The sequence below is a fragment of the Triturus cristatus genome, chromosome 11 (assembly GCF_964204655.1).
Source record: "Triturus cristatus chromosome 11, aTriCri1.1, whole genome shotgun sequence".
In the NCBI taxonomy this organism is placed as follows: domain Eukaryota; kingdom Metazoa; phylum Chordata; class Amphibia; order Caudata; family Salamandridae; genus Triturus; species Triturus cristatus.
The window spans coordinates 51,682,508-51,704,958 of record NC_140594.1 but is presented as its reverse complement, the minus strand read 5'-3'; the positions used below and the strand labels follow the sequence as shown (position 1 = coordinate 51,704,958).

Here is a 22,451-nt window from a genome sequence, read left to right as displayed (position 1 = left end):
TTCGGATAAAGTAGTGCATCCAATGAAAGCTTTGTTCCTCCCTAAAGTGGTCATGCCCTTTTATGGAGACAATCCATCATTCTGCCCAACTTTAACCCGCCCCCGCATCCTTCCAAAGAAGGGGAGACACTCCACCGCCTTTATTTAAAACGTGTGCTGTCTTTCTTTCTAGACCGTACCAAAGGCTTCTGGGTGGATGATCAACTCTTCATCTGCTTTGTGGGCGCCAGAAAAGGTCGGGTTGTGCAAAAAAAAAAAACATCTCTCTGCCTTAAAATATGTTAAGCATTGGCGAAGAAGGACCCTCCTGTGGGGCAGCATGCTCACTCCACGAGAGCAAGAGCGGCAACCACTGCGTGAGCATTCAGAATCTGTAGGAAGCTGGCTCTGTATATTCTAAACCAAAGTGAGGTATAGGGTGCAAAGAGTACAGTGGAACCCCAAAGGTAGGCAGAGGTAAAGGTAGATAGCACCTCACTCTCTATTTGTGGTATTGTGGTCGAGCAGTAAGGCTTTATCAGAGGACAGTGTTAAGCATTTCTTGTACACACTCAGTCAGCAAATAAATTCACACACTCAAAGACTGAACTTCAGACCTATTGTTTTTGTATAAAAATATTATTTTAGTTATTTTATTTCCTAGAACCAAGCAAGCCTGGCACAGGCAATTGATCAATAACTTGCAGTAAATGTACTACAGTGTGAATTGTAATTGTATATGCACTTTGTTTTGACTCAAAATAATGTTATTGAGAAATGCAATGCAATATTTTGTATGGGAGTTTTAGTAAAATTACAAGTAATTTACTTTTGAGATGACTTTTCTTACAAATGCCTGGATACTGCCCTGGGACATTTCCTGTAAACAGGTAAGTAAAAGCGTTTTTGTTAGTTAGTAGAATTTTAAAGAATTTCTTTAGGTATTCCAACTCCACACTTAAATTCTTTTCACAGAAAAACAGTCAATGTTATCCTATGGAGGAAAATAGTGTTATCGGTCTTAAGGTAAGAACTTGGTTGTGGGTGTTGGTGTTCTGGAGTTAGACTCGGGGATCCCCCAGGGTCAAAGAAGCACTCTTGTTACACCCCTCAGCAGCACTAGGGTGGCCGGGTGCAGAGTGCTGAGGACCAATGTTATCCAATGGGGGATAGAGGGCCTCTGGTTGGTGGCTGCTGGCGAGCAGGCCACAAGGTTGTGGGAGCCAAGCTCCTTGTGTTAGGCTCAGGGCAAAGGGGGATCCGGTTTAGCACACAAAGTGCACCCTGCGTGCAGGGTGCTGTTTTGGCGTCGGGTGCCTTGTTGTTTTCTTTTTTTTTTTTTTTTTTTTTTTTAAAACCTTTATTTCGGTAGATGCACAATACACAGCGTCTGCCTACAACCCCTCGGGGCCGGCCGCTATGACATTGGAGAACATAGAAACAATAATGTCAGGATAAGAAAAGGTTTAATTTTATGGTTTTGTCGAGTACAACATAGTGTACTTCGAAAAGAGTCGAAGCTAATCACTGACCAGGAGAGACATCACCGTTCACGGAGCACCCAGAAGGAAGCGTTATATAGGAAGGCATTGGTAAGGAGACAGGTGGCCACCATCCAGGAACTAAGAGCATACAATATACCACAGAATGATAAAACACAATAAGCTCCTTACTAACACTGAACCCCGACCCCGAAGAAACAAAGAAACATAAAAGAAAAAGAAACCAAAAAGGAAGGGAGAAAGAAAGAGAGAGAGGGCCATAGAGACGAAGAAGACATAGAACACATCCCATCCCCCCACCCTGCATACCAGCGGAAGGCCATGGCCCACCCCCCCCCCCAATAGGCATGCCTGTCGCCCCAAATGAACCCCAAGTAGGAAAGAGAGTCCGGAGAGTGGGAAATAACCTCCCAGTCTCCGACTCCCAGAGAAGGCAGGAGGAGGAAATGTTACATACTCCCGGTCACCACAGCCCATTAAGCATCCCCCACCCTGATAATCATCAGCACAACTGAAGAAGCAAGCAAAGCGGCAGGTGGGGAGACTCCATTCCAAATGTGCGAGCAAGGCAGATAGTTAGCAGCCTCATCCTAGTCCCCGCCCGCCAATACGTACAGCAAATTAAAGAAAATCGCCCAGCCCCGGCCCGATCCTGAGCGGCCCCACAGATCCACCCCCGCGGTAAACAGTAACAATTTACACACATGCGGCACAACCGATACATAAGCAAATATTCTAGTCCGGGTCATGCCAGGCGATCAAGCAGGATCATCAAGGGAGGCAACATCAACCCTGGCCTGAACGCGGAGACCCCACCAAACATGGCCGCCGCTGGGAGTGTACCTCAGGCAGAACAAAGGAGCAAGATGGCCGCTCACGGCAAAGAAGACGCAGAGGGAGAAGAAGCGAGAGTTCCCAGTCATAGACCATCACCACATCGATAGTGACAAACACAGTTTTCCCCACCGAACGGCACACACTCCGGCGATGTTGAGGCAGACACGGCAACACCCGCAGAGGCAGAGTCTCAGTTTGTAAAGTGGAAGGGAGCTTTGTATCTGCAACTTGAACATTAGAAAAACCCTCGACACTGTAACCAGGGAGAGGACGATCCATAGTATCCCCCTGCCGCCAATTTGTATCCGCCTCGAAGGGAATGAGAGGCATTGGGGGGTCAGACAACCGCAGTAGTTCCCTGGATGGCATAGCAGCATCGATCTTCCACTCCAGTTCTCGAGTGCGTTGGCACCATGTCGCCCGCAAGTCCCCCAGGGCTAGAAGGATATCACCATAGGTCAGGTCTGCTCCCTGCTGCAGCATGCCGACTGTATGTAAAGGCGCCATCGGGACACCCTCCAGCTCGACAGCAGGCAGTGAAGCCTGCGTCAGGGACATGGCGGCCTCCGCCTCTCCGGCGAAGCAGACCGGCACCGACACCATTTCCGCCGCCAGCCCACCTCGGAGGGGTGAGGGCGACTCCATAGGGCGGAGGAACAATAGTGAGGGCAAGAGGAGTTGCTGCTCGCTATACGGGGCTCACACGATGGGAGAGCCCTCGGCTGTATTGCAATGCGGGTGGTGGGCGCTCTCAAACGGTCACCGCTCTGACCGCTGGTAGGAGGACAAAGGAAGATTCGCCAGCCCGGACCCAATCGTACAGGAATTCTCTCCGTCGCGAAGAAGGCTCCGCCAGGCCGCCCACTCCACGTCCGGTCACATTTCCCCCGGCGCCGGTCCAGCCCCAGGTCGTCTCACCGTACGTGATAAGCGGTGTCCGGCGGTGGTGGTCGGGCCAGAATGCGTGGGCACAGTCCAAAGTCGGCAAACTCTATGAATCCTCGATCAAAAAAGCCGGCGGGAACATCGGAGGAATGCGGAAAGTATCAGCGCATTCGTGGGTACATTTGCTCGCGCCGTAGGCAGGATTAAAAATCAGGATGTCATGTAAACAACAGACGGGCTGCGGAGCCGGGAGCTCAGACGTCCTGTCCGTCCGCCATCTTGGCTCCTCCTGCCTTGTTGTTTTCAATGGGGATTTTCGTTTTTGGTTTTTAGCTGCAGGCTCGTCCAGAAAGACTTATGGGAGGAACCAACAGCTGGGCAGGTAAGTTGGAGGGCTTGGGAACTTAGGTGCACCTCGGGTTCTTTTCTCCAGGGCGCAGGGCGGCTGGATGCAGGGTGTCTTTTGAGGTCGGATTTCCCCTTACCGGGCCATTCACAATTGGGAGAGGAGGGTCGGGCTGAGAAAAACTGAGCTGCAACTGTTGGTCAGAAAGAGGGATAGCTGTGATACAGCAGTGTCACCCTAGCAAAGGTTAAAGTCCCCAAAGAAGATGTGTTAGGCAGAACCGGTTCTCTCAGGAACGAGTTCTATCAGTTGTTCAACAAATACTAGATTACCTCCTGGCAGGGTGATAAATAACATGGATTATTGTGGCTCATGTAGTTTAGGCAGTGAATATTGTTTAGTTACTTTTGGTTTGCTGTGAGTTTCAATAAAGGAATAACTGAAAAGTTCTTACCTTTGGTCCTGACATAGAATTGAAGGCGAGTGTCATGAAACAATTTGCACTGAATTACACAGTTAGGTCAAGTAGAGATGCAATGATTTCATTTGTCCTAATACCATGACGCAGAGCATTGCGTTTGTACAAGGGATAAGGTGATTTCAGGGCCTATCAATGGATGAGGGTTACAGCAATTCATTTATGTGAGGCATGTGCCAGGCCTTAATATTCAAGATTTGCACCCTAAAATAATGTGGCCGTAGAAGATGTCACCATCTTGAAGTTTATTCTCTTTCTGTCTAGCCCCAGGTTACGCCAACAACAGAGAAGGAAGTAACTTGTGTTGCAACTCCAGCATTAATCCTCAAATTGCCATCTCCAGTCCTTCAAAAATCCTTTACCCTCCAGGTAAGTAGACACGCCCCAGAAATAAATATTGTATGAAATGCATGATATAGCAATACAATCTCACTGTGCTTTATTTATGCCTCTGGTAACTGAAGCTGTTGACTTATTGCGGAACTGGTGGATGTTATCTGTTTTTTGAAAACCAGTGGACCAGATTAAGGGTTTGTCATGGTGAGTACATGGATGACCTATGAAGATTTAGAGAGGGTTTGACAGAGTGCAGTGTGATGATGCAGAGACTGACTCAAATCTATGGTGTATTACACTGTGATACAACTTGCATGAAAGAAAGGCTTTTAAAGAGGAGAATAAAGATTTCTGCTTTGGATGACAGTAAGCGCCGATAGTTTAGGACGAGGATAATGTGGCCTCTTCTGTTGGTTTGTGTGATGACCTTGGCTAGACAATACAGAATTTTTTTTTAGTTTGACAAGTAGATACTTTCGCGGTCCCTCTGAGAGTTTTTGCAGTAGTGCGTTTTTCCATGAACTATGGTGAGAGCAAGTTGTGTGGTGTTCAATGCTAATGTGTCTTATTAACTTGGGTGTATTGTGTGGACATTATTGCACGGTAGTGGGTGGATGTTGGGGTGTAGTATCGGCTGGATTTTGTTTTAGTAGTGGCTGGAACTTACCCTGTAGTACAGGCTGAACCTTATGTGTTGTACTGGCTGGACCGAATGGTGTGGTAGTGTTAGGTAATTAAGTTGTGGTAGTGGATGGGTGTTACGGTGTAGTGGTGGCTGGACATTATGGTGTGTTGGCATTTTGTTTACCATGCAATTTGACATTGGCAAGGACTCGTCTTGGAATCAGTAATCTCAATCCTCACCAATTGATTATGGTTGCAGGTTGGAGCCTCCCTCATCTTTTGGTGATTTGTTCTGTTCAGGTCCTTTTCCTGATTTGATGTTTATGTCCTATTCATTAAACTGTTGGTGCATGACTTTAATGTTAGGAAGCATTGGGCTTTACTAGTTGCTTGTGCGCTTTCCAGGTTAGTGGATACATCCATTACCCAGAGGTGTGCAGGTAGACAGAGGGCCGGGTCTTTTTTGTGTGTTTTTTTGTGTGTGTATGAAGTAGAAATTAGAAGCTATATATTATCGCAAAGTAGTGACTTGGTATTATGTTCTCGGGGTTCATTAATTACAACTGTGTATTTTCACTTAGAGTGTCGTCGTTTTCTTTGCATCTGCATTTTGCACTCCTGGATGTTGATGAAGCAGTAGGTTTAGGGGATCATTTTTGTGAGCCATAAGAGTGAATCTCTGTTTAAATGAGACTGTTTAAACACATGAAGTTTCCCAGCATTGAAGATAACCAGTCATTGCATTGTGGCACCTGTGATGAGTGTGCTGGTATGATTTTTGCATGTTATGTGTGCAACAGTGGGGCGTGGCCTGGTGCTCGGCAAGATGGCCGCACTGTAGTGTAGCTCTGCCGGCCGCTGAACGAGATCCTGAATATATCCTTCCCCTACCGACCCAACTGGTGCCCAAATTTGGAACGACGAACTAGCTGTGATCGTCACCTCTCTGGCGGTGTAGCTGGTGCCGCACTGTGACTATCGTGCGGAGATCGGCGGCGGTGCCGGAGAGCTGGCGTGGCTGCAAATGGCGGAGTGCTGAACGCTGGAGATCTGTTTGCCGCCCTCCTGAAGCTGCACGACCCTCGCCGCCAGCTGAATTGAGCGATCTGGCATACGCGTAGGCTGCGACACCCGCTGCGGCGCCGCTTCTCTGGCTGGGCAGGAGTGTGGGACGGTGCCAGCAGACGGCGGAGGTGAGCGGGGCCACACGCACGGAGCTCGGGGAGCTGGCCCACGCAAGCGCCTGGCTTTGGGAGGCGGTGGAGGCCGCGAGAGCGGACTGCGACTGTGTGAGTGGCGGGCGGTGTTTCTTGCCGCGGTGATGCTCCCCCTCTGGGCTGCCATCGATTAAGGCGCAACTGCAGGCGACTCGTACCCGCAATACAGGAGGCAGCGTATTGTGTGGAGGTACGGTGAGGCGGGGGACAAGCCGGCACGCACTTTCCTGAACGTCAAGGACCTGAGCGGCGCTAGGGTGCTGGGGGCCTGGACGCGTGTCCCCCCTCCCTCCCCCCCCTCTCTCTCATGTACTGTAGCGACATGGGGTCGACTCTGGATGGCCCATGGTGCTACCGGGGGGCTGCTCTTCATGCCTGAAGCAAATTGGGTACCAGAGCGGTGACTGACGATTTCTTGGTGCCCCCCCCCCCCCTTTTCTGCGCTGTCCTTTTGGGAATAGGCCATTGATTTTTGCTGGGCGACCGCGCTCCGGGCGCCCTGGTGGGTGAACTGCAGAGGGGGTCCTCGCGATTAAAGGAGTTTGGGGGTGCTGCCTCATCAGAGCTGTGGCTGGCGGAGGCGAGCGCTATGGGCAAGCCAGACAAGACTCAACCGCGGCTCACGTTTGAACTTCGAAAGGGTGGTAAATCGGCCCAGAACGCGGCCTCTGATTCGGAGCTGGAGTCATCGTCACAGGCCCCCACGGCGCTGGAGAAATCGCTAGCTGCGATTCATGAAAGTCTTCAAGCAATAGATGGCAAGATTGAGGCCCTCAATGGCAGAATAGATCATTTCTCAGCAAAACTGGACAAATAGGCGGCGCGCCTCGGAGAGGCGGTACAGCGCATTTCCGACGCTGAAGATGGGTTGCAACAAGTTGCTGCGAAGACGTCGGATATCACAAAACTCCTAGCTGTTATTCAAGCAAAGAATGAGGACATTGAAGCGCGCTCGAGGCGCAACAATATTCGCGTTTTGGGCCTTCCGGAATCTACCAATGTGGGGCGCCTGGAGGATTACATGGAGGGGTTGTTTCGTGAAGTCTGTGGTGCTGACAATTTGTCTCCCCTCTTTGCTGTTGAGCGCGCTCTCCAGGCTCCGGTGGCGCGCCCATCGCCTGGTGCTCCCCCAAGGCCAATAATTGCCAGGCTACTAAATTTTAGGGACCGGGACACTATCCTGCATACAACACGCCAAAACGTCACAATGATCTACCAGAATAATACGTTATCCTTTTACCCTGATTTCACGGCGAATGTGCAAGCAGCTCGGAAGGAATTCCAAAATGTTAAGAAGGTGCTGCTCAAAGAACGGATCCCCTATGCGATGCTTTATCTAGCCCAGCTGCGCATTGGGGAGGCCATCACCGGCAAGATCTTCACAAACCCTAAACATGCAATGGAGCACGCCAGATCCCTGAGGCGCCACCAAAAATCCTCGGACCACACGTCCGATATTGATGACTGAACAGTAAGAGTGGCTCTGCCCCGCACATGTATCGGGGTTGTGTATATGACTGTATGGATGGTGTGGATTGGATGCACCATTCGACTTGTCTATCACGGCTTGGATTTTACCCCTTTCCATGATTCTTTGCGGTGACCCAAGTTGGGAGGGTGCGAGGGGGACTAGCTTTGGTTGTACAGCACAAGAGACCCCCCATTCCAGTGGCGAGCTGTTTGAGTGTCTGTGTGCTCCTTGGCCCTGTGTGTACCTTTGGGAGGTAGCGAGGGTTTGTCTAATTGTTTTGTCATATGTGATTTTGGTCAGAATAACGGTTTGGCTGAGGTGGAGGAATGTAATTGTATATCGGCGGCCCCTGCCCTACTAGATCTGGGAGTGGATTTTGCCGCTACGCCCCCCAATGGGTATCCCCCACCTGAGACGCCACAGTTTGTTGTTTTGCTGGGGCAGGTCTTTAGCGAATTGGGGTTGCTGAAGTGGGTGGGGGGAAGGAGGGATTGTTCTAAGGTTTCCAGTCAACGGCACAGCGATTGGGGGTACACTAACGTGTTAACTGCAAATGGTTTTGTGTACATGCGGGTTTTCATAGTGCGCTATATGTTCTGCTTTGCTTATTGCTTCAGATGAAGGGACTATTATATAAATGTATAACTTGGAATGTCCGGGGTTTGAATACACCCAAAAAGACCAGACCAGTGTAGACAGACATGGAGTGCAAATTGCTCTGTTGCAAGAGACACACCTACATAGACACACTGAGGGCGCTGTGGCACGCAGATGGGTAGCCTACCGACTCGCTTCATCGTACTCCACATACGCGAGGGGGGTCCTTATCCTCATTAAGAAGGGAGTGTCGTTTACGCCTGTGAAGCACTGTGTGGATGGGGAGGGCCGCTGGGCCATGGTACAGGGCAGGCAGGGGAAGGTACTGGTGACGATAGTCAACACATATGGACCGGTAGTGGATGATGCGACACCTTTCTTGCAAAAGTTCGATGTTTTGCGCGCCTGGCCAGAGGCAGCACTTATCTGGGGGGAGACCTCAACACACACCTTGACCCACGCGTAGATAAATCTAACCCGATTGGGGCGCGCATAGTTAAAATGGCACAGTGCATACGGGATGTCATGGTTCAAATGGGACTGGTAGATGCCTGGCGCCTGAGACATGCAGATGCTTTGGAAGGTACGCACATAACCCCAGCATTTAACAGCTGGTCCAGACTAGACTACTGGCTACTCAGTGGGGAAGCTAATGGCTGGGTGGAAGGCGTCTGCACGCTTCCGCGGACTTTGTCCGACCACAACCCTGTGTTGTTGGACATGGTTGTGCCGGCAAACCCGCACCGACCATTCACATGGCGTTTTAGTGCGGATGCACTTTCGGACCCGCTATATGCCGAGACTATTAGGGCTGCCATTGCACAGTAGTTCGAGTAAAATGATGGTTCTGTCGATAGCCAGGCTATCCTATGGGATGCCTTCAAGTACCTCAGCGGGAATCCTCAAAGATATTCAGGGTCAATTGAGTAAGATCGAACAGCAACTAGGGGTTCTGGAATCTCAGTACAATAATGCACCATCCCATGAGATTTTGGCTCAAATACATGAATACCGGGGGGAATACAACTCTTTGGCGGACACGGAAATGAAATACGTGTCCAAGAGACATGTGGCCAGGGCTTATGGTGAGGGGGGGTAAGCTGGGCAGAGCGCTGATCAATAAACTAGCGGAAAGGCCTGACAACCCTCAGATTGACCATATAACAGATGATGCTGGGGTGGATCACTGTTCACACAGTGCCATAGTGGAGCAATTTCGTAGTTTTTAAGCCTCTCTGTATACCTCCCAGGGGGACATGAGTGACGACGCCTTGAAGGATTATTTGGAGGACACTGCCTGTGCGTGGCTCTCCGATGACCACAGGCAATATTTAAGTTTACCCATTGAAGAGAGTGATGTCAGGGAGGCCATTTTTTCCATGCCCAATAATAAGGCTCCTGGGCCAGATGGCCTAACTGTGGAATTTTATAAGGCATGTGCGGATCTCCTTATCCCACACTTGCTAGACATATATGCTGAGGCTCACGACTCCGGTAAACTACCTCCATCGATAAGGCAAGCATTAATTATAACATTGCTGAAGAAAGGTGCAACTCATATTGCCCATTGTCACTGATAAACTTAGATGCCAAAATATTGGCAAAAATTATGGCCATCAAGCTGCAACCTCTGATGCCGCTTCTCGTGATCCCGGACCAAGCTGGGTTTATATTGGGTCGCTCTACTTACCTTAATCTGCGCACCAAGTTTGCATTGTTCCATGTGCTCAATCCTGATTTGTCGGCCGTCACAGTGTTATTAGATGCTGCGAAAGCCTTTGACTCTATAGAATGGAAATACATGTTACATATCCTGAATAGAATGGGGTTTCCTCCAGTTTTAATTTGTAGGATACAGATCCTCTACACTGACTTTTCTGCGAGGGTCAGGTTGGGTGGGTTCACATAGGAGCCTTTTTGCATAGAGCGTGGCACCAGGCAGGGTTGCCCCCTTTCGCCCCTGCTTTTGCTATAGTGCTGGAGCCATTGGCGTGTAAAATTCAACAGTTCCACAGGGCTCCTTCTTTGAATTTTCAGAATAGGCTGGTCGGTATTTCACTATACGTGGACGACATGGTCCTATATGTTCGAGAGCCGCAGCGCTATCTTTCTCAGGTCATTCGTGAATACGTCAAATTTGGTCTTTTTTCAGGGCTCCAGATCAATTGGGAAAAGTCTGTTATTATTCCCCTGACACTTGCCACAGCCTCGCACCAGATTGAATTCCCACTACTGTGGTCTGTGGAGCCAGTTAAATATTTAGGGGTGTGAATCCATCGGGACCCTGCGGTGGTGGTCAGAGAAAATTATGGCAGGGCATACTCGGTGTTAGAGCAGCAAATTGACCGTTGCCGTTGTCCCTGGCAGATCGTATAGCACTGATAAAGATGGTCATTCTTCTGAAATTTTTATATCTCTTTTGTAATATTCCTATTCCACTGACAAAACAGTTCAAACTCAGTTGCTCAAGCTGGTATGGGGCAACAAACAGCCGAGGATCAGCTGGCATACGTTAACCCTGTCAAATGAACAAGGGGGATTTATTGGGCCGGATTTTTATGTCTATTATTTTTGTGGGCAGGCGCAATATGCATACTATTGGTTTAAGCCTCATGCTTTCATTCCGCATGTAGCTGTGGAGGAGGGGGATGCGCACCCGGTACCTTTGAGCAGCATCATCACACACACTAATAGACAGACGCCTAAATCTGAGATAAACACGATAGATTCTACTATTGCAGCGTGGCAGGAAATTGGGAAACGAACACACAAACTTCCACTTTACGCCGCAGCATTACCCATAGCCGGGCATGCTGCCCTATCAGTGGCTTGCGAGCGTGGCCCTATCACGGCTCTTGGAGAGGCAGGTATCACACTCATATTCGATCTGTATCCAGGAGGCATGTATATCACGGGTAGTGACTTAGACTACATACAAAATCCCACGCCTTTATTCCAGTACACCTGTTATAGACTCAGGCGTGCAATGAAAGACGACTACGCTAGTTTTCCTGCTGAACCGGAGACACTACAAGTGCTGAAATTGATTCTAGTAGCCCCAAACCGGAAGAAGCTGGTAACTAAGCTGTATAAAACAGTTCGGGGGAAACGTGTAGTGGGCCTTACCATAGTCTAGAGCCCTGGAATGCAGAGGTCCCCCCCCTGATCACCGTCGCAGAATGGCAACAGATCTGTATGCTAACGGGTAGACTGACCTCAAATTGCAACCTGCGTATTATTCATCTAAAGTTTATTCATCAGGTGTATCACACTCCCAAGAAGTTGCATAGCATGGGACTGAGGGAGACGGCCTGTTGCAAAAGATGCAGGTGGGAACGTGCGGACTTTCTCCACTTGGCATGGCACTGTCCCTCGGTATTTCTATACTGGGGAAAAGTCACTGCTCTTATAAACACTATGACTGGCCAGGTTATTCAGTGCACGCCATTGGTGTGTCTGCTCGGATATGTTCCTCACTTGAAAGCTGTGGTGGGTAGATTTGTCAGAGTAGCCCTGCTGGTAGCCAAACGGCGGGTGTTATTCACATGGGACAGCAGGCGGAGCCCTAAAGTTGATCTGTGGCTTAAAGATATGGTTTATTGCCGCGAACAGTTGGAACTATACGCAGAGGAATTGCCGGCGACTTCTCGACCGAAGGACATCTGGGCTCCCTTGCGGGAATATCTCCTGATTCAAAGTGAAACGAACTTGGTGTAAACATGCTCTAACGTGTGTACACTCAGCTATATACGAATAACCGGACTCTTCATTTCTGTGGTAAGATCTGGGGACGTAGAGCGCATGTGTGCAACGCAAAAGACCATTAGAAGAGTGCTGTCATTGACTGGTCTGTTTTTTATTATTGTATTGTTATGTTGTTACTCTTTTTTGTATTTTTTTGTATATGGAGGTCAGGGGGGTGTGCCCTTATTATTTACCATTGAGAAATGTATACTTTGTATCACATGATTTATATCCAATAAAAACCTCCTAAGAAAAAAAAAAAGAAAAAATGTTATGTGTGCAACAGTAGAAGTTAAGGCCTACGAGGTCTGAGATGCTATGTGGTTTTTTGAAGATGTGGAACATCGCTGACCGGAGTATTGTGCTTCCGGGAACAGGAGAAAGGCCTGTAATGTTGAAAAAGGGCAGCCCCTTCCCATGGTATTTGTTCAACCCATAATATCCATTTTGGATAGTTTGTAAGTATTGCTAAATGATCTACTTTAGAATGTATGTCGCCTCTTGAAAGTTCATTTATACTTTATTGGATAAATAGAAGGAAATCCTCTATGTTCGAGGCATGTGGGCTGCTGAATTCATATCTGTGCATAGATCGCCGCCTAGTGTTGGGTCCGGATGTTTGCACGTTGTTGTCCTGGAAGAGTCTTCGAAGTATCCTGAGATAGGTGACTCCTCCCCTGGACCACAGTGCGCATGGGCATCCTCTCCATCCTCAGATTGTTTTTTTCCGCCATTGGGTTCGGATGTGCTTATCTTAGCTCAAGTTAGGAAAATTTAGTTTAAGGCCAAAAGGCCTTTAGTTTTCGTCGGTACTGTTCCCGCTCGGTATTGACAGCTTTCTTGCTTAGTTTAGCAAACTTCTTTAAGTCTTTCGGATCCGTTTAATCCGACCATCGACCTTACATCGACGATGGAATCGAGGACCCCATTCAAACGGTGTCCTGTTTGCCACGCCAAATATCCACATATCGACGTCCACCCGGTGTGCAACAAATGCCTCTCGCCGGATCACAACGAATCGAAATGTATGGCCTGTGCCGGATTCCGATCCAAGAAGACTCTCCGGAATCGACGGGCAGCGAGATTAGAAGAGCAGCAATCGGCACCGGCCCCGGCCAACATCTTCAGCACCGAGGACGAGGATGTTGAAAGCGTGGAAGACATGAACTACAGCCCCGCTTCCGAACACGATTCCCGATCGGAAGACGCCGATGAAGCGCTTTTTCACAGGGAAGAAGCCGACGATGAGGTAGGAGACTACGATGAGGCCTTTGGGGCCGAAGAAGATAGCTCTGGTGAAGAGCAGGGCCTACCCGTCGAAACGGAGGCTATCAAAGTGCGTCATTCTACGGCTCCGGTCGAGGGATCGCCTCCGGGCCTTACCCGAGATCAATCCCGCAGTTCTTCGGCCCCGCCTTCGGGTCCGGCCTCGAACATCCAGCAAGAGCCATTATTACCGAAAAAGACTGGTTTCCCTTCAACGAAACCGAAACCAATCGTCGCACTGGTTCCACAGAAACCGAAAGTGAAACTAGCAGTGGTCGGCTCGAAGCCCTCGAAGACCTCCACTCCTTCGACGCCAGCCCAGACCATCGGCTCCGAATGCACTAAAAGGGATTTCGGCGCCGAACTCGCTGCAGCGGATGTCGGTACCGACCCGAAAAAGAAGGCCATCGGTACCACAAAAGCGCCTCGGCCCCCGGCACCGAAGCAATCAGCCCCGACCACCAAAGTTAAAATGGCCGCTCCATCGGAGTCCACTTCGAAGGCAGCGACTAGGGTCAAGTCATCGACTCCGTCGACCGCTACTACCTCTCCTCGAATCGATGACCCTGTGGCTCCGAAGCAGTCCACGCCTACCTCTGCAGAACCACTCGGCACCAAAGAACCTTCGGCGTTCTCGGTGCGACAAGTTGCGGCGTCATTGCAACGCATCAGAGAACAGGCAGCCCTCCAGTCCACGTCGGGCCCGACCCGAAAAAGGCTCCAAAGGCACCTTCGGCACCAACCACCATCACTTTTGGTTTGCCGCCGTCCACGGCGCCAAAGATGTTCGAGATCCGAACACGTGTCCGCCAGACAAGGTCCCCATCTACTGGACACTCTCCTACTGAGCCTTCACCGTCCCAATTCATCGACGCCGACACCGGCAGACTCATGCTCCGAAAACGGAAGGTCACTCCAGAGCAGACCTTGGACTCTTACAGAATCCCTCTAAAGTAGAAACTGCCAGCAGAATCGGAACCGGTTCTATACGAACGCCTGCATACCTCCTATCCGGATCCCCAGTCCTTTTCTCCGACGCCCTCCGACACGGACGCAATGGAGGATTACATGGGTGATGATACCACCTACCCTAGGGATATAGATCCTGAGGAGCAGCAGGACCCAGATCAAGCTTGGGATGACCCTGCAGACCCTGGTGCCACAACAGATACCCAGGACACGCAGCTTTACGGCGCAAAAACATCTCCCACAGAGGACACTGCTGCCTTCAATGCCCTCATAGAACGTGCTGCAGCCAATCATGGAGTGCAACTCCACTCTGACACAGTTGAGGACGACTTCTTGGTGGACACTTTCGCCTCCTCTGAGAGGACTGTCAAGACTCTGCCCATGTTGAAGGGTGTTCTCAAGCCAGCAAAGGACATTTTCAAGGAAACAACCAGGGCACGGGTGCTGACCCCAGGATTGAAAAAAAATACAAACCTGCGCCCGGGGACCCTATGTACATTAGAGGTCAGTTACCTCTGGACTCCATGGTGGTTGCTAACGCTCGCAAACGAGCGCACTCTCAAACAACTGGTGATGCTCCTCCCCCAGACAAAGAGTCCAAGGTGCTGGAGACCTCAGGCAAGAGGATTGCAGCTCAAGCAGCAAACATCTGGCGCATTGCCAATACACAGGCCCTCCTGGCTCGCTACGATCGTTCACACTACGACACGCTAGAGTCACTACTCCAACATCTGCCAGACGAGTACAAAGAGGCAGCGGAGCTCCTCATCAGACAGGGACAACTTCTTACAAACGCATCCATTAAGTGCGCACTAGATGCTGCCGACACAGCTGCGAGGGCGATAAACACCAGCGTCATGTTACGCCGACACGCTTGGTTAAGAATCTCCGGATTCAAACCTGAGATTCAAAACAACATCCTAAATCAGCCTGTCAACCCCGACTACTTATCCGGACCAGAAGTTGACACCACCTTAGAAAAGATAAAAAAGGACACTGACACTGCAAAGTCAATGGGGTCTCTGCAAACGCAGACATTTCGTAGTGGCTCCTTTCGTCGCCCCGGGAATAGGGGAGCAGCTAGAGGACAGGGGTCACAGCAGACATACAATAAAGGGGGCACACAGAGTACCTACGATAAAAACAGAGGTGGATATCGTGGCTCCAGCACCAAGGGCAGAGGACGCGGTTACGGCAACACCAGGTCCTCACCCAAGAACAAACAGTGACGCCCTCTCCCTTCCCCCCGACCACATAACACCTGTCGGGGGGAGACTCCAGCGGTTCCTGTCCACGTGGAATACCATCACCACGGACAGGTGGGTCAGGGATATTATCCAGCACGGTTACTGTCTCGAATTAACCTCCACTCCACCCACAATACCGCCAAAGCACCGTCCTATGTCCGCAGAGCACTTAGCATTATTGCAGCAGGAAGTGCTAAGTATGCTGCAAAAAGGTGCAATAGAGGTCGTGCCCTTCAACCAGCAGGGGACAGGGGTGTACTCTCTGTACTTCCTAATACCAAAAAAGGACGGGTCGCTCAGACCTATACTAGACCTGAGACCCCTCAACCACTACATTCTCTCAGAGCATTTCCATATGCTCACCCTACAGGAGGTTCTCCCGCTGCTCAGCCAGGGAGACTTCCTAGCCACACTAGACCTCAAAGATGCGTACTTCCACATACCCATACACCCGTCACACAGGAAATATCTCAGGTTCACTATTCAGGGGCAGCACTACCAATTCAAAGTCCTCCCCTTCCGTGTGACAACAGCACCCAGAGTTTTCACCAAGTGCCTAGCTACAGTGGCTGCACATCTACGGAGACAACACATTCACGTCTACCATTACCTGGACGACTGGCTTGTTCAGGCAAAGTCAGCCCAGCAATGTGCCAGCCACATGTCCCTCACCATTCACCTTCTTCACAGTCTAGGATTCTCACTAAATTACCCAAAATCACATCTCCAACCCGCACACGTACAACAGTACCTGGGTGCGACCATAGACACTCTGGCAGCCACAGCTCAGCCAAATTTAGTGAGGATCAACAGCATGCAAATGCTGATCTCAAAGTTCAAACCTCAACACTCCCTTCCTGCGCGAGTGTTCATGCAGTTGATAGGCATGATGGCCTCCTGCATTTTCATAGTCCCACACGCGAGACTACATATGCGCCCGCTTCAGGAGTGCTTGGCACGTCAATGGAATCAGGCTCACGGGCAATTAAAAGACCTAGTGTTGGTGAGCGGTCGGGCATACAACTCTCTGCATTGGTGGAATCCACAAAACCTTTGCAAGGGCCGACCGTTCCAAGAGCCTGTTCCACAAATAATACTGACGGCGGACGCGTCTCTCCAGGGATGGGGAGCTCATGTACTCAATTACACAGTGCAGGGACTATGGACAATACAACAAAAGAAGATGCACATCAACCTTCTGGAACTGATGGCAATCTTCCTGGCAATGAAGGCATTCAAAGTACACTTGTGCAACAAAGTCGTGTTGATCCGGACGGACAACATGACTGCCATGTACTACATACAGAAGCAGGGAGGAACACACTCTCCACAGTTCTCTCATCTGGCTCAGAGCATGTGGAAGTGGGCCATTCAGAGGAACATATTCCTCATGGTGGAACACCTCCCCGGCAAGGACAACCAGATGGCGGATCTGCTCAGCAGACACAGCCACCAGATGCACGAGTGGGAGCTACACCCGTCAGTACTCCAACCGTACTTCCAACAGTGAGGTCATCCAGAGATAGACCTATTCGCCACAAACGAAAACGCAAAATGCCAAAGCTTTGCCGCCAGGTTCCCACATCCACAGTCGCAGGGCAATGCGATATGGATGAACTGGTCCGGCAGATTTGCGTACGCTTTTCCCCCAGCGCCAATAATACCGCTGGTGGCACGCAAACTGCGACAGCACTCACTGACACCCATCCTAGTTGCTCCCACATGGGCGCGCCAGCCATGGTACACCACCTTTCTAGAACTTTCCGTGGTGCCGCATCAAAGGCTGCGGATCAAACCTGCACTCTTAACACAGAACCATGGCGAAATTCAGCACCCAGATCCGCAACAGCTGAACCTGGCAATCTGGCTCCTGAAGTCTTAGAGTTTGGCTACCTAAACCTGCCACCTGACTGTATGGAGATCATTAAGGAGGCCAGGAGACCCACTACCAGAGCTTGCTATGCAGCTAAATGGAAGAGGTTTGTCATTTATTGCAACAACAATGACATTAACCCGCTAGACGCATCCATTCAAACATAATCTGTTACCTCTTACACCTATACCGATGCAATCTGGCATACACCTCAATACGTATCCATTTAACCGCAATAGCAGCCTATCTCCAGAACAGGCAGCACCTCTCTTTATTCAGAGTGCCTGCCATCAAAGCTTTCTTGGAGGGACTTAAACGAGTAATTCCCCCAAGACACCCACCAGCACCGGTGTGGAACCTCAACTTGGTCCTCACCCGACTGATGGGTCCACCCTTCGAACCTCTCCACTCATGTGAGATTAAATTCCTCACCTGGAAAGTAGCTTTCCTAGTGGCAATCACTTCGTTAAGAAGAGTTAGTGAACTCCAGGCACTAACCATTCAAGAGCCATTCATACAGGTTCACGCAAACAGGGTCGTACTACATACCAACCCCAAATTCATGCCTAAAGTAATATCGCAGTTCCACATGAATCAAACTATTGAACTGCCTGTTTTCTTTCAGAATCCACAAAATGTCGCTGAAAGAATGCTCCATACACTAGATGTCAAAAGAGCCCTCATGTACTATATAGACAGAACTAAAGACTTTAGGAAGACAAAACAACTTTTCGTTGCCTTTTCTCCACAACACAAAGGCAACGCCATCTCCAAAGCAGGTATAGCCAGATGGATCGTTAAATGTATTCAAATTTGCTATCAAAAGGCTAAACGCACATTAACGATTCCCCCACGAGCCCACTCAACACGTAAGTTAGGGGCGTCCATGGCTTTCCTGGGAAACATTCCTTTACAGGATATATGTAGAGCAGCCACATGGTCCACTATACATACATTTACCAAACACTATTGTGTAGATGTACACTCAAAACAGCAGGCAGCTGTAGGATAGGCTGTTCTCAAAACTCTTTTTCAGACCGTTGCAGCTGGCACTGGTGGCCGCCGCTAATAGGAGGTACTGCTATGTATTCTATGCACAGATATGAATTCAGCAGCCCACATGCCTCGAACTGAATATGCTACTTACCAGTATGCATCTGTTCTTGGCATGTAGGGCTGCTGACATTCATATCGCCCACCCTCCTCCCCGGCGCCTGTAGCAGCTGCAGCTCTCAGAATTACTGTATAGCATGGTCATCACTTTCTGTATCTACTCCATCACTGCCACAATGGCGAAAAACAATCTGAGGATGGAGAGGATGCCCATGCGCACTGTGGTCCAGGGGAGGAGTCACCTATCCAAGGATACTTCGAAGACTCTTCCAGGACAACAACGTGCAAACATCCGGACCCAACACTAGGCGGCGATCTATGCACAGATATGAATGTCAGCAGCCCTACATGCCAAGAACAGATGCATACTGGTAAGTAGCATATTCAATACTGTGTGCCTCTTGGGCCATTCATGGATATCTTGGTATTCTACCCAGCATAGTTTTCCTATAGACTTTACAAAATTCACATATGTGATGGTCAGGAACCAAGCTATTCAGCCTTATTCTTCCTTCTTTTAGGGACACTAAAGAGAAACTCCTGCCCAGTCTGGCATCATAAAGCCACCTTGTCGTAAAGTATGTTCTCAGCAGGTGCTAAAGAAAGGTTTTGCCTCTTTTCCTATTTGCAGATCAGCTCCGATCCCTCAATGTATATAGAAGTCGAGAACGAGGTGACATCTGTAGCAGGCTCAAAACTGAGCCGGTTAAAGTGTATCCGCGAAGGAAAAGAATGGGAAACCGTTCTCACAAGTCGAATCCTGACAGCAGCTGGCAGTTGGTAAGAGCTTCCAAACCTGACCTGTGGCTCAGCAAACTCCACCACCTTTTGTTTTCATCACTTTGTTTGATCAAGTTAAGTTTACTTCTGCTCTGCTGCTAGAGATGGGTGGTGTGTTAATAAAGTCTGGATGTTGGGTGAAAGTCCTCCTCATAGCTTTGTGAAGTTGTACCACCATGACCTGGGCAGTTTTCTTGACAGCCCTTTGTGTTTTCCCCCTATTGAGCTCAATATTAAAGCAAGTTCACTTGAGGTGTTCCCATGTACCAGATTTCGCAATATAAGTGTTTGACCTTGGTGTCAGAATGGAACCCAAAATGCATTTCCTTTTTGTGAGAGTGGCTCCTGCCATTTTTGGAGACTGATAGCGGGGGCAACTTATTTGGTGGTTTTTGGCACAGGCCTTATTGTCTGTATGCCTGCTGGTGGTGTTCTCCCTACAGGCCCCCCCTTATAAATTATTTTAATCCCTCTATGACTGGAATCCTCTGGCTTCATTATTTCACATATGAAGAGTGCCTCTATTTAAATATGCTAGACTGAATGTTCGCGTCTCCTGCCCCACCTCCCCAAAACTATTTGAACCTGTTGTGATGGGGGATAAAGGCATTCCCTTTTCTTTGTATAGTTTGTGTTTCCCATGCTACAGTGAAGCTCACTCCTTCCGCATTCCTTTTCCTTTATTTATGACCATCTCCCCTGATAACGGCTCACCAGACAGGAGGTTAGAAAACATCACATCTGAGCCAGCTAAATCTGATCTTGGTGTGGACGGCAGGGAACTTTCAAAATCTGACTACCAAAAGCAGGAAGATGTCCTCTCCATCAGGAATGGGGGAGCATTTCCACTTTTTAAAAATGAGCTTCTGTTTCTCTCAAGACATGTTGCCTTGTCCACCATAGGAGTGCAAGTGCAACCACCTCGGGTAGTGCTTTTTTAAATTCTTGTCTCACTAGCAATGAGGCCCTGTGCAACAGCATTAGGTGAGGAGATGGGGATGAAACAGGAATGTAAGAGAAACCTCTCAGAAACTTCTTGCTCCTGGGTTTTTCAAGAGAGTAAATAAGAATACCGATCTGTCAGTGACAAAGCGCATGTCAAAAGGAATGACCTGATCCAAAGGATAGCCAAGGCCCTCAGCTGACTGCACAACCTATGTGAAGGAAACAGATTGAACCTGCGCATGAACCACATGGTTGCGCTAGCCAGCTGCTTATGAGCAAGCATGCTTCATATCAGGAATTTGTGCGAGCGACTAACCATTAGGAGTACAAAAGTTTTTTTGTTGGTTTTTTTTTTAGAACTCTTTTTATTGAAAGAGAAAAGGCATGACATGGTTGCAATGCAACGTTTTGCAGGTGATCAGTAGCATATTTGCAGGTAATACGTCTATATGAAAGTAGACATAGGGCAGATAACAATAGTCATATACAGCTAATTCACAGCGTTAATATCCCCACCAACTCTAGGTGGCTCACATATGTCTCCCCAATAGGAATTCCACGACCCCCATATTTGTGACCATTTTTTCGGACACCCTCTGGATTCGTATATGGGCTTCTCCGTTACCATACTCCAGTCCATATCGTTAGCCCAGTCAGCGATCTTCGGAGGACTCGGGGCATTCCACAGACGTGCAATATTTCGTTTGGCCACCATGAACCCCAGAGTAGCCCAAATTCTGTCCTTGGCAGTCAGATCGGTGGGATCCCACATGTTCAATAGTACCAGCTTACTGTACCTGTTTCCCCAATACTTCCTCCATCATGAGCACCACCCTCCCCCAATACTTCTGAATCACGGCACACTTCCAGTGAGTATGGATGAAGGTGCTCTCCTGCCCACACAGTCTCACACAGCCACCATCTTGGGTATACCCCATACGGACCAGTGAGGTCCCTGACAAATATATCCTGTGGAGAATCTTTATTTGGACCAATCGGAGTCGGGAGGGCTAAAGTTATTTCTGATGCATACGACAACAGGACAGCAGCTACAGATTGCTTTTTGCTCTCTTGCTTCCACCTCTGAAGATGGTTCTCTGCATTTTGTTTTTGTTTTCATTGTTTGGCCCCTTTGCTTCACCATCTGTGAGCATGCAGAAAAAATTGAGGGGACTGGTAACGGATCATATGGTCCTCCAAAGTCTCATTGGGTTGTGTGACTCCACCAATGTCGATCATTTTACCCCAACACTATTAATATACTGTTACTACAACTTTTTCTAGATTACGTTTTTTACCTGCAAAGAAAGTCATAAAAGAAATCATATCCATCAGATTTTTTTTTTACCATAAATGGGAGAATAGAGACCAGATGTATTTCCTTTACTTCGGAGTGCTTGACGGGGAAAAGTAGTTACATAACCCTGCTGAGTTAATCTGGAAACGTGTACTCTAACTAGAACCCAAGAACACTGTAAAGCAACCAGAGTATGCAGGTTTGGATTTTTACACTAATATTAATACTACTCAATCAGCAGTAGGACCCAGATACACGGTCCTTTTAAGATTAAAAAAACTACACCTGCACAGAAACCTAAGTGATAACCCCAGTTGGCACCAGAACAGAATAGTAACCTGGAAAAGCAACTTGCAGACAAAACCGCAATCTCAAAAGGACACTATACTTCAGAACTACAAAACAGAGCTCCCGAAAGTGGGAATGGCATTACAACCCTGTTACTTAGGGAAGCTGAGAAATTACCACTAGAGGGTATAGGCGACATCAACCAGGAGAAGCGCAGAATTATGAGAAACCAATCCTCTTGAAATAAAAATATTGTATTATATGTGCATTTTGTTTTTAGCTTTTCAGTGCATTAACAGACAGGTGTCACTCTACACTGTGGGTTGTGCTTGGTTGGAAAGATGTTGGATTGTAGTGTGACCAGTGTGGAAATTGTTTTGATATTGTTCGTGATCACCAGAGTTAATCTGGTATCCTGTCTTTAATCGCTGCTCTTAAATGTGTAGGAGAAAGAAGATAAGTGAAGGATAGAATGTTGAAATAGATTATTCTTTCCAATTGCGATGTGATCACCCTCTTGGTAAGTGTTGTCAGATGTGGGTGCTTCTTTCCATGGGCTTTGCCTTTAACCCTAGTGTGATCTCTTGCATCTCAGAAAAATTATCAGCACTGCAGGTCGAAAGCAAATGCTGTTATCAGTGACTATTTTGTTAGTGG

At 48.7% G+C, this 22,451-nt stretch overlaps 1 protein-coding gene across 1 annotated transcript in view; it reads left to right on the top strand.

The window, feature by feature from the left end:
- HIRA (histone cell cycle regulator) overlaps positions 1 to 22,451 on the top strand; it is a 424,028-nt gene that overhangs the window by 315,164 nt on the left and 86,413 nt on the right. The window contains exons 17-18 of the mRNA XM_085632815.1: positions 4,292 to 4,396; positions 19,116 to 19,265. Of these exons, the coding sequence (XP_085488941.1) occupies positions 4,292 to 4,396; positions 19,116 to 19,265 (255 nt within the window). The remainder of the gene's footprint in view (positions 1 to 4,291; positions 4,397 to 19,115; positions 19,266 to 22,451) is intronic.